The sequence below is a fragment of the Elephantulus edwardii genome, unplaced genomic scaffold (assembly GCF_000299155.1).
Source record: "Elephantulus edwardii isolate Elephantulus edwardi_28Jun2011 unplaced genomic scaffold, EleEdw1.0 scaffold00398, whole genome shotgun sequence".
Lineage (NCBI taxonomy): Eukaryota > Metazoa > Chordata > Mammalia > Macroscelidea > Macroscelididae > Elephantulus > Elephantulus edwardii.
This window is the reverse complement of record NW_006400148.1, coordinates 744,670-757,873: the sequence shown is the minus strand read 5'-3', so window position 1 is coordinate 757,873 and position 13,204 is coordinate 744,670. Positions and strand designations below refer to the sequence as shown.

Below are 13,204 nucleotides of genomic sequence, written 5' to 3'. Positions count from 1 at the left end.
TACTAGAACCAGCATGGTTGCTGGTGAGAATTTATTTTGCTGATCTATTGAATTAGAAATTCAGGCAATTAAGTTTCCTAGTTTGTTTTTGCAAAGTGCTTCAGGTGGTATTAGTGCTATTATTTGATAATGTGTCCCATGTTATAATCAAATTATGTTTTATCAGTAATATATGACATGGCATATTTTCTATGGCATGAAGGAGAATTGATGCCTTTGAGCTGTGGTGCTGGAGAAGAGTATTGAATGTACCATGGACTGCCAAGAAAACAAACAGATTCATCCTGGAGAGGATTAAACCAAGCAACTCCTTGGAGGCAAGGATTCTGGGGCTTCATCTGGCATACTTTGGGCATGTTGCCAGGAGGGACGGGTCCTTGGAGAGGGACGTCATGCTTGGGAGGGTGGAGGGACGGCGCAGGAGGGGAAGACCCTCTATGAGATGGATTGATTCGGTGACTGGGGTAATCGGGATGGGTGTGTCGGAGGCAGTGCGATTGGCACAGGATAGAGCAGGGTTTAGGGCTGTTGTGCATAGGGTCGCTATGAGTCGCAAAGGACTCGATGGCACATAAGAACAACAACAACAATGGAAGATGCATGACTTGTAAAAAAAGACTTATTGTAGAACAATTGTTTAACTATAGACAGAAAAAAATAGCTTTAACAGAAATATATTGAGAAATGGGGAAGATGTCCTATATAGTGGTGGCAATAAAATCTGAAACATTTCCTGCCAACATTATTTAAGAGAGAAAAAGAGCAGTGTCATCTGGATCATTTATTTTATTTCATATTTTTTCCTTCCCTCCCTGAAGGTGTTCAGGATTATTTCATTGCTCTTAATCCATTACCCAGAATTGCATTCTTAAAAGGGACTGGAGAACTAAGAATTGTTTTTGTAGTATAATACTATTTCATATGATAAGCAGTTTCCCCTCCATTTTATATGTTATTATTGTATACATTTTGTATGTTACTATCCTCCCTTTTTTTAGCAGAATTTATTTCTTGGGTAATTTCCTGTAATATAATGAGATCTTCCAACCCCTACCAGGAATAATATCTCTGAAAGACAAAATTTCATTTACTAAAGCTGATCGATCTTTTGGATAAAGTGAAAAGATTTTGAAAGTCAAGAAGAAAATGATAAAAGCAGTATGTAACACTGATATTTAAAACAAGAAATTGAAGACAACACAAGATAACATGTTGCTATTGTTGTTATGTGTCAATGAGTCATAGCAACCCTATGTACAACAGCCCTAAACCCTGCTCTATCCTGTGCCAATTTTATTGTCATTGACACACGTATCGCCATTACCCCAGTCACTGAATCACCATCTTATCAAGAGTCTTCCTCTCTGCTCTGTCCCTCCACCCTCCCAAGCATGATGTCCCTCTCCACGGACTGATCCTGCCTTGCAACATGTCCAAAGTATGTCAGGCAAAGCTTCAGAATCCTTGCCTCCAAGGAGCAGCCTGGCTTCAACCTCTCTAGGGTGAACTTGTTTGTTTTCCAACAGTCAATGGTATATTTAATCTTCTCCATCATCATAGCTCAAAGGCATCAGTTCACCTTCTATCATCCCTAGTTATTGTTCAGCTTTCTGATGCATAGCAAGTAATTGCAAAGACCATGGCCTGTATCAGGTGCACCTTACTCTACAGCCTGACATTTTTTCTTTACAGCACCTTAAAGAGGTCTCTGACAGCAGATTTTCTCAAGGCAATTTGTCTTTTAATTTTCTGACTGCTGGTACCAAGGGTGCTGATTGTAGAGCCAAGAAACTGAAGCTTTTGACAACCTCAATCTCTTCACCATCTATCATGATGCTGCCCATCAGCCCTGTGGTGAGAATCTTTTTATAAATTTTTTTTTACTTTTTAATTTTTTTCTACTAGTTATTTACAAAAGTCGAATACACATTTGAACAAGTTCTTTCAATTTCCCTCATCACCCCCCCTCATCAAATTGTACAACCTAATAGTTAATCTCTTCTTCCTCCTGCACATCCATGTCCCTCTACTTCCAGCCTCTCCCACCCCTCCTGGATCCTTATACTCATTCTATAATAACAGTTTTATACAACAGTTATCCTCGTGGGACTGAGGAAATTCACTCAGCATAATGCTCTCCAGTCCCTCCCAAGTTAGGTAATAATTTATAAACTTATTGCTCCTGCATGCATCATAGTATTATATTGTGTGAATATACCATAATTTCTCAATCCATTCATTTGAGGTTGGACATTTTGGCTGTTTCCATGATCTTGCAATGGTGAATAATGTTGCTATGAATACACACAGTCTCTTACATAAGTGGAGAGATTTATTTGTTTCCCCCCAAAAGAAATATGTGTATTGTGTGTGTATACATTTATTAAAAAATTGCATCTATTTAAATGTCTTCAAGAAAGCTTAAGTCCTGCTTCCCCCTTTCTGTGGTTCAAGTTCAAAATTTTATCCCAAAGAAAGGTGACCCAACAGAGTGTGGAAACTACAGAACAAACTCACTGATTTCACATGCAAGCAAGATTTTACTAAAGATTATCCAAAAACGACTGGATCAGCGCATCAACAGAGAACTACCAGAAGTCCAGGGTGGGTTTCGAAGGGGTCGTGGTACTAGGGATATTGTAGCTGATGTTAGATGGATTTTGGCTGAAAGCAGGGAATACCAGAGGAATGTCTATCTGTGTTTCATTGACTATGCAAAGGCATTTGACTGTGTAGATCATAACAAACTATGGCTGACTCTGAGAAGAATAGGAATCCCAGAACACTTGATTGTTCTAATGCAAAACTTATACTTGGACCAGGAGGCAGTCGTCAGAACAGAGCAAGGGAACACTGCATGGTTCAAAATTAGGAAGGGCATATGCCAGGGATGCATCCTATCTCCATACCTTTTCAACCTATATGCAGAACAGATTATCCGGGAGGCTGGGCTCTATGAGGAAAATTGTGGGGTTAAGATTGGTGGACGATTTATCAACAATCTGCGTTATGCAGATGACACAACCCTGCTTGCTGAAACTGAAGAAGACCTGAAGCGCCTGCTGCAGAGTGTCAAGAACTGCAGCCTACAATATGGATTGGGGCTCAATGTCAAGAAGACAAAGATTCTCACCACTGGACCAATTGGCAGCATCAGGATGGATGGTGAAGAGATTGAGATTGTACACAGCTTTAGCTTGCTTGGCTCCACAGTCAACAGTCTTGGCACCAGCAGCCAGGAAATTAAAAGGCGCATTGCCATGGGAAAGTATGCTGTTAGGGACCTCTCCAAAGTACTGAAGAGCAATGGTATCTCTCTGGAGACGAAGGTGCATCTGATACAGGCCATGGTCTTCTCAATCACTTGTTATGCATCAGAAAGTTGGGCAATGACCAAGGAGGATAGAAGGAGAATTGATGCCTTTGAGCTGTGGTGCTGGAGAAGAGTATTGAGAATACCATGGACTGCTAGGAAAACAAACAGATTTGTCCTGGAAAGGGTTAAACTGGATGGCTCCTTGGAGGCAAGGATTTTGAGGCTCCATTTAACATACTTTGGACATGTTGTGAGGAGAGACAGGTCCTTGGAGAAGGACATCATGCTTGGGAGGGTGGAGGGACAGCGCAGGAGGGGAAGGCCCTCTATGAGGTGGATTGATTCAGTGACTGGGATAATTGGGATGGGAGTGTCAGAGACAGTGCGATTGGCACAGGACAGAGTGGAGTTTAGGGCTGTTGTACATAGGGTCGCTATGAGTCGCAAGCGACTCGACGGCACATAACAACTACAACAACATACTACAAGAAAAGAAACAACTTACGTATTACTTCTCAGAATGTAACCCATGGCTACTGCAAACTTCTTAGAATATATTGTTGCATGATATGGCTATCATCAGAATAGCATCGAGGAAGTGAAGTGTCTAAGATAGTAGGCTTAAGAAAGCAAGTATTTTGTAATTTGGGGAAAATTTATTGTTATATATTTATTGAAAACATCTTCCTACAAAATAGCTTTTGCATTCCTTATACAGGCAAAATTTGCATTTGCTATTATTTCTTGCACTATTTAAAAAATGTCTGTGACATAAATTTTTATATACATACATATACACACATACATATTATATGCACACACTTACATGTATGTATGTTTATACATATATGGACACATACACAAACTCATACAAATTTTATTAATGTCAAGTCTTTTCAACAGTTGTTATGAGAAGAATGATTCTGAAAAGAGATCTAGGTAGATTTTATATCTCTTTTGTGAACTTCAAATGTAACTGAACTACTTTTTAGACTATCTGTTTAAGAAATGGTCCTTGAATGTATGCCTGAGTAGGTGATCAATGGATGGAAGCAAATAATCCTATTGAAACATTTACTATTTATTTTTTATACAGCTCTTCTAAAGAAACTGATTAGCTTCCTTTATGATTTCACCCTTCAAAGCACATACCCTTGTTCTTTGTCATTGTTGCATGACATTCCATTTGACACTAAGCTTATTTTTAGACCAAGTATCAAAGTATTTTTCAACTGGGCTGTCGCTACACTTATATATGGAATTTTGTAAGCTAAGGAACTGCACCGGAAAAAGAAGAAACTTCTATCAAATGGGGAATTATAAATCCAGACCTACTCAAACTTGCACTGGTAATTATTTTTATTTCCTTAAATATAATGTATTCAACTATAGTTAAAGATAATTAACATAGTTTGGTCTATGGGTTAATTTTTACACACAAGATAAGACAATTTATTCTTTTAAAGAACTGTGAAGATTAGCTAATTTCAAATTATGTTTTTCTGAATAACTATATAAAATGATTTGAGAAATGTTTCATTTGTCTTTGATATAATGTTAAATTCTTCTGAATACTGCTAAATTAAAGATCTTAAAATTATATCTTAAGTATGAAGTATTTAAAACTAAAAATTGTGGCTAGCAAGTAGAGATTGCTGTAATTTAAATGCAATAAAATAAAATGAAATAAGTAAAATATATTCTTCTATATAAATATATTATCCCATATTAAATGGGTTCTTAATTACTACAATTCAATATGATTGCATTTTAAATATAAACATCTGCATTTTATACTCACAATTACTGATTTAAATTAAGTATTGTAGAATTAAAAATAAAAAGCAAAGTTTTGATTACTTGTATGTTAAAATCTGTGTCTGAATTTTGCAAAACACAGCTATAAATAAATCCCATTTCTTCTTCTCTGCTAGATGAATGGAAGAAGAAAGTCAGTGAATCTTATGTTTCTGTAATAGAGAGATTAGAAGATGACCTACAGATCAAGGAAAAAGAACTTACAGAACTGAGGCATATATTTGGGTAAAGTCAAGTTGTTACTTCTTTGTAGGTAATCTCAGTGTCTTCATCATTCATTCTAATTTTAGATGTATCATTTTACAATGACAAAGTAAAAAAAATGTTTTTAAAACAAAGTAAAATATAAATAATATAACCTTAAATGTAATAAGCCACATATTAAATCTTAGAATGTAACTTTTTTAACTGAGCCCCCAAACACAAACATCCCATTTTAAAATATGATGTGCATTCTTTCATCACTAAAGTTTATAGAAAGAGGAAAGTAAAACATAATCTTTGAATATAAACTGTTGACCTAAATAATCTTTGAAATTATATTATTCTTATAAACCATACCAGCAACAAACAATAAAGCTCCTCATCTTAAAAGGTGGTGGCAAAGTTTGTCACATTGTTCTCTTTGAACTACTAGGGTAAGTCCAATTTTAACAAACCCTCTGGTCTCTTGACATTGGAAGGCTGGCCCTTAATGGAACTGAGTATCATTCTGCCCTTGAACAATCATATAACAGCTTGTAATATTGGCTTCAGGCCTATAGTGGAGTTTGTTCTATCATAACAAGAGAAAAATAATCTGAGATAGAGTCACAACCTTGGAAGACACAAAATGTTCAGAAAGGGGGCTGAACAAGACCTATATATACACAAGCAACCTTCTGAAGAAATTGAATCTAGCCTTGAGAAATGAGATGCATTTGGAGGGTCAGTGAAGGCAGCTGCCTGGCTGAGGAAAAGTTCTGTATAAGCCAATTACTTCTGTCCACTTTGAGTATGTGTTTCTTCTGTAATATACTCCTGGAAAAGAACTCCTTCTGTTTTTCTTGGAAAATGTATAAAGCAAGGACCAAATGATACTATATTTTCCAAAAGAAAAGCTCATATATAGTAAAAATAAAAAGCTCACATATCTGGAAACATAAACTGTTCTCGTATAGTATATGTTACAAGACATATGGCAGTAGAATTAGGAAGGCCTTCAAATGAGTTAATTTATGGGTAGGGGAATTGATTCTTTGTGTTATTTGGCCCCAGGTGATGATCTCCACTCTGACATCATCCTTAGATACCAGTGGGCTGATTTATACAAATAACACCACATACTCAGGTGTGAAAAATATTTGACATCCCTATAGAAATATTAAGGAGCCCTGGTAGCCTAGTGGCAAGATGTGATTGGTGCTCTGACATATTAAACTTCATCCATGATATTCATGTTTATTTATGTTGTTCATGGAGAGAAGTGAATGTAGAATTGAATAATAAGTCCTTTGGTTTCTGTTGATTCAGAGACAAATATGCGGAGATGAAATATGAATAAATAGAGGAGATTTTCCTTAAACTTTCAATTCTTTATCTTTTTTAAATTTTAGGAAATATTGTGGAAATACATTAAGGCAAATTTAAATTGGGCATACTCCTATAAGAATTGGGCAATGGGTTTATGATGCAAAGTTTTCCTACCCCTTGTAAATACTATCAGCTATTTCTACCATACCTGCTAAAGCTCACCTCCTATATTTTCACCCTGTAATAAATGTGTCCTCCTTATCACTGACTCCTCTTAGGAATGAGAGGTAGTTATCAGTATCAGGAAGCTTATAGTTAAGAATTTAAATGGTAGCTGTATGTAGTGATGGTTAAATATATGTCATAATGTAATAACCATCACTACCAGGTATGACTGTTAAATTATTTTGGGAATGTTGCAAGGAGAGGCTGTTCCCTGGATAAGGACCTCATACTTGGAAAGGTAGAGGTGCAGTGAAGGAGAAGAAGACCCTCATTTAGGTAGATTGACACAGAAACTGGGCTTGAGTGTGACAGCAATTGAGTTTGGCACAGGGTAGGATATGTTGTTCATAGAGTCGCTATGAGTTGTGTTTGACTCAGTGGCACCTAGCAACAACAACTAACAGGTATGGGGGGAAGTATTAATTCTGGTGCATAATATATTAAACATTAGAGACACTGTGACTTTTTGTGATCTGTAAATGTTGGAACTCTGATTTGTGACAAGGTCTGCCTGACTCCAAAGAGATTTCATTCAACTACATCTTGCTTCCTCCAAGAGTTCACAATCAGGTAGAGTAGAAAGACAAAAATAACACTCATAGAAGGTTGAATATGACAAGTACTATAATGTTGTTCCTATTGTTGTAGGTGCTGTCAAGTCAACTATGATTCATAATAACGCTATGAACCCTGTCTTATCTTGTGTTATTTTTATACTTCCTGATATATTAGAGCCCACTGCAGCAGTCTGTGTCAGTGCACCTGGTTGAGGGTCTTTCCTTCACCTACCCTCCACCATTTCAAGCAACATGTTCCTCTCCAAAGAAAAGCCCCTCCCAGCTACATGCCTGAAGTATGTGAAATGAAGCCTCATAATCCTTGTCTCCAAAGAGCACTCTGGCTGCACCCTCTCCATCCATGTTCAGTACTCTTCTCCAACACCAAAGCTCAAAGGCATCAATTCTTCTTCCATCATCCTTTTTCATTGTACATCTGTCAGATGCAAAGCAAGTGATGAGAAAGATGATGGCCTAAATTAGACCCACCTTAGTCTTCAATCTGATATCATTAATCTTCAAAACTTTGAAGAGGTCCCTAATTGCTGACCTTCCCAGGAAAATACTATAGTAAAAAAGGCCAAAAAAAGTTATTTCAAATAAAAGAAGGTTTGGGATCCTGATTTAAACAACAATTTTGAAAAAATATGCCACACAAAAGTCACAGTTAAGTAAAGAAATACAGATAAGAGTAAATGCACATCATGGGAAGCCTCACACACACACACACACACACACACACACACACACACACACAGAGAGAGAGAGAGCAAAACAAAACCACCCCATAAATTCAAATCAAAATCCACACTCAAACCTAATGCAGATAGTTTAGTTGGAACTGACACATAACGGGCCCTTCAATAGGTGTACAAGTCTGCATATTACACAGGGGGATGTTACCCATCTCTTCTCCTTGGCACCACTGGTAGAGTGAAATTGCTGGAGAGACCTTTGAGCTTACAGCACAACTCCTTATGAACTACGCCATGATAGTGCCCTACAAAAAGCCTACGGGTGACAAAAACAAAACAAAATATGTCTTGGCCATTTTATCTAAGTTGAGTAAGAGAATTATGCATGCCAACATTAAGGGATATGAAACCAGACAAATGAGCCTTAAACCCAAGTGATTTTATTTAGAAGCTTTGTGTGTTTCTTAACATTATTTCATCTCCTTGATATATATGTATATGAAATATATATGCCATAAATATATGACATATATGAAGAATATGAAATATATATATGACATACATGAAACAGATATGAAATAGATACATATGAAATATATATAATAGATATATGAAATATATATGTATTTCATATATATGTATATGAAACCTCTACTCGGACCAGGAGGCAGTCATCAAAACAGAGCAAGGAAACACTGCATGATTCAAAAGCAGGAGGAGTGTATGCCAGGGATGAGTCCTATCTTCCTACCTTTTCAATCTATATGCAGATCAGATCATCAGGGACTTTAGGTTTTATGAGGAGGAATGTGGCCTCAGGATTGGAGGAAGATTCATTACCAATCTGCCTTATGCAGATAACACAACCCTTCTTGCTGTATCAGAGGAGGATTTGAAGCCCTTGCTGGGAAGGTCAAGGACTGTAGCTTTCAATACGGATCAAAGTTCAACATCAAGAAAGCAACGATTCTCACCGTCTCACCTCTGCACTGATGATAGATAGTGAAGAGACTGAGATTGTGAACAGCTTTAGCTTGCTCAGTTCCACAATCAACACTCTTGCCAGGAAATTAAGAGAAGAATTGCATTGGGAAAGTATGCTGTCAGGGACATGTCCAGAGTACTGAAGAGCAACAATGTTAGTCTGAAGACTAAGGTGCGCTAGATCCAGGCCACAGTCTTTGCAATTACTTGCTCTGCGTTAGAGTACTGACAATGACTAGAAGGAGAATTGATGCCCTTAAGCTGTGGTGCTAGAGAAGAGTATTGAATATACCATGGACTGTCAGGAGAACAAACAGGTTTGTCCTCAAAGAGGGTGATACCAGGCTGTACCTTGGAGTCAAGGATTCTGAGGTTTTGTCTGACATATACTGGGCATGTTGCAAGGAGAGACCAGTCCTTGAAGAGGGATGTCATGCTTGGAAGTTTGTAAGGACAGCTCAAGAGAGGAGGACCCTCAATGAAATTAATTGATTCAGTGACTAGGGTAATAAGAGTAAGTGTTCAGAGACAGAAAATGTTGGCTAGGATGGAACAGGGTTTAGGGCTGTTGTACATAGGGTCACTATGAGTTGCAAGTGACTAGAGGGCACCTAACAACAACTCTCTCTCTCTCTCTCTCTCTATATATATATATATATATATATATACACACACACACACACACATTTACTAACACAAGAGTCAGATTGATTACATCTCTGGAAAGAATCGTTGGAGAAGTTCAGTATTACCAGTAAAAACTAGTCTAGGCCAGGTGCTGACTACACAATAGATCATCAACTACTCATATGTAAGTTTGAAATACAGCTAAAGAAGGTCCAATCAAATCCACAGAACCCAAAATTTGACCCTGAGGCTATCCCACCTGAATTTAAAAGCTAACTCAGGAAGAGGTTTGAGGCCTTGAGTACTCATTATGAAGAACAACCAGATGAGTCGTGGAAGGATATAAAAAGTATCATCCTCGAAGAATGCAAAAGATCATTTCAAAGACAGAAGAAGAAAAGATCAAAATGGATTTCTATAGAGACTCTGAATATTGCACTTAGAGTGCTGAGAAGCCAAAGCAAAGGGGAAAATCAAGACGTTAAGGAGCTGAATAAAAAAATGTCAAAAGACAAAACAGGAAGACAAAGCAAAATATTATAATGAAAGAACCATTGTTGTTATTCTGTGCTGTCAAGTCACTTGTGACTCATAGTGACATTATGTACAACAGCCCTAAACCCTGCTCTATCCTATGCCAATCTCACTATCTCCGACACACCCACCCCGATTACCCCACTCACTGAATCAATCTACTTCATAGAGGGCCTTCCCCTCCTACGCTTTCCCTCCACTCCCCACCCCAACCATGGTGTCCCTCTCCAAGGACTGGTCTCTCATTGCAAAATGTCCGAAGTATGTCAGATGAGGCCTCAGAATCCTTGCCTCTAAGGAGCAGCCCAGTTTAACCCTCTCCAGGATGAACCTCTTTGTTTTCTTAGCAGTCCATAGTACCCTCAACACTCTTCTCCAGCACCACAGCTCAAAGGCATCAATTCTCCTATCCTCCCTAGTCATTGTTCAACTCTCTGATGTATAACAACTGATGGCAAAGACAAAGGCCTGTATTAAGCACACCTTAGTCTCCAGAGTGACACCATTACTCTTCAGTACTTTGGAGACGTCCCTAACAACAGACTTTCCCATCACCATACATCTTTTAATGTTCTGCTTGTTGGTGTCAAGAGTGTTGACTGTGGAGCAAAGTATACTAAAGCTGTGAACAATTTTAATCTCTTCACCATCCATCCTGATGCTGTCAACTGGTCCAGTGGTGAGAATCTTTGTTTTCTTGATATTGAGGCCTCAGTCCATATTGAAGGCTGCAGTCCTTGACCCTCTGCAGCAGGTGCTTCAAGTCCTCTTCAGTTTCAGCAAGCAGGGTTGTGCCATCTGCATAATGAAAGAACTGGAAGCTGAAAATTAAAAAGACCATGTTTACTTGGTATTTCTTAAGCTGAAGGAACTAAAGAACAAATTTAAGCCTTGAGGTGCAATATTTAAGGGCACTATCATCAGGCTGGAGACTAAGGTGCACCTGATCTAGGCTATAGTCTTCGCAATTATGTGCTATGCATCAGATAGTTGGACAGTGACTAGAGATGATAGAATTGATGCCTTTGAGCTGTGGTGCTGGAGAAGAGTGTTGACTATACCATGGACCGCTAAGAGAACAAACAGGTTTGTCCTGGAGAGAGTGAAGCCAGAATGCTCTTTGGAGTCAAGGATTCTGAAGCTTCGTTTGACATACTTTGGGCATGTTGCAAAGTCCTTGGAGAGGGACATCATGTTTGGGAGAGTGGAGGGATGGCACAGGAGAGGAAGACCCTTGATGAGATGAATTGATTCTGTGATTGGAGTGGTGGGAATGATTGTGTTGGAGATGGTGAAGTTGGCACAGGATAGAGTGGTGTTTAGAGCTCTTGTACATATAGGGTCACTATAAGTTGTAGGTGACTCAATGGCACATAACAACAACAACAACAGCAACATGGGCAGAATATTTAATGTGCAGAATATTGAATGATCCAAGAGGTATTAAAAGAAAATAGGAGGAGTACACAGAGTCACTATACCAAAAAGAATTGGCTGACACAGGAAAATTTGAAGAAACAAAATATGATTAAGAAACAATGGTGATGAAGGAGGAAGTTCAGTTTGTTCTGAAGGACTTAAAGCTCCAGGAATTCATGGAATACCAACAGACATCTTTCAACCAACAGATGCTTCCCTGGATGTACTAACCAGGTTGTGCTAAGAAATTTGGAGGACAGCTACCTGGTCAACTGATTGAGAGCCATATTTATTCTCATTTAAAAAAAAAAGATGACCAGAGAAAGTGTGGAAATTATCACACAATATCATTCATATCACACACAAGCAAAATCCTGGTGAAGTTTATCCAGAAACATCTATTTTAAATACAAACTGGATTTAAAAGAGGCTGTTGCACTAAAGCCATTAGCTCCAAAGTCAGATGGATCTTGGCAGAAAGCAAAGGGTACCAAAGGGATATCTATCTGTGTTTCATCGACTATGCAGCGACATTTGACTGTGTAGATCATAATAAATTGTAGTTAATCTTGAAAAGAATGGGAATTCTAGAACACTTGATTGTGCTTATGCAAAATCTCTACTTGGAACAGGAAGTAGTCCTCAGAACAAAGCAGGGAAACACTGCATGGTTCAAATCAGGAAGGAAGTGTCTCAGAGCTGTGTCTTGTCTCCATACCTTTCCAATCTTTATGCAGAACAGATGATTTGAGGAGCCTGTGCTTTATAGGGAGTAATGTGGCATAGGGATTGGAGAAAGATTCAGCAACATACATTATGCAGATGACACCATTTTGCTTGCTGAAACTGAAGAAGATCTGAAGCGCTGGCTGCAGAAGGTCAAGGACTATAGTCTTCAATATGGAATGAAGCTCTCCATCAAGAAGACAAAGATTCTCACCACTGGACCAACTGGCAACACCTGATGGGTGGAGAAGAGATTGAGGTTGTTAGAAGTTACACTTGCTCAGCTCAGCTCTACACTTTTGGCACCAGCAGCCAGGAAAGGCAAATTGCATTAGGTAAATCTCCAGAGTGCTGAAAAGCAATGATGTCAGTCTAGAGATTAAGGTGCACTTAATCCAGGCAATGGTCTTTGCAATTACTTGCTATGCATCAGAGAGTAGACAGTGACAAAGGACAACAGAAGAAGAATCAATGCCTTCAAATTGTGGTGCTGGAGAAGAATCTTGAACATACCATGGACTGCCAAGAAAGCAAACAGGTCTGTCTTGGAGAGGGTGAAACCAAGTCTATCCTTGGAGGGTAGGATTTTGAAGCTCCATCTCACATACTTAGGGCATACTGCCAAGTAGGACCGGTCCTTGGAGAAGGGTATCATATTAGGAAGAGTGCAGGGACAGTGCAAGAGAGGAAGACCCTGGATCAAATGAACTTATACAATAACTAAGGCAATGTTAGTAGGTGTATAGGAGTCAGGGAGACTGGCTTAGGATAGTACAGGTTTTCCTATTGTA

At 38.5% G+C, this 13,204-nt stretch overlaps 1 protein-coding gene across 1 annotated transcript in view; it reads left to right on the top strand.

Moving 5' to 3' along the window:
- Positions 1 to 4,625: 4,625 nt before the first annotated feature.
- Positions 4,626 to 13,204, top strand: part of TNNI3K (TNNI3 interacting kinase) — a 617,968-nt gene continuing 609,389 nt past the window's right edge. The window contains exons 1-2 of the mRNA XM_006902367.1: positions 4,626 to 4,665; positions 5,251 to 5,359. Coding sequence (XP_006902429.1) covers positions 4,626 to 4,665; positions 5,251 to 5,359 — 149 coding nt within the window. The remainder of the gene's footprint in view (positions 4,666 to 5,250; positions 5,360 to 13,204) is intronic.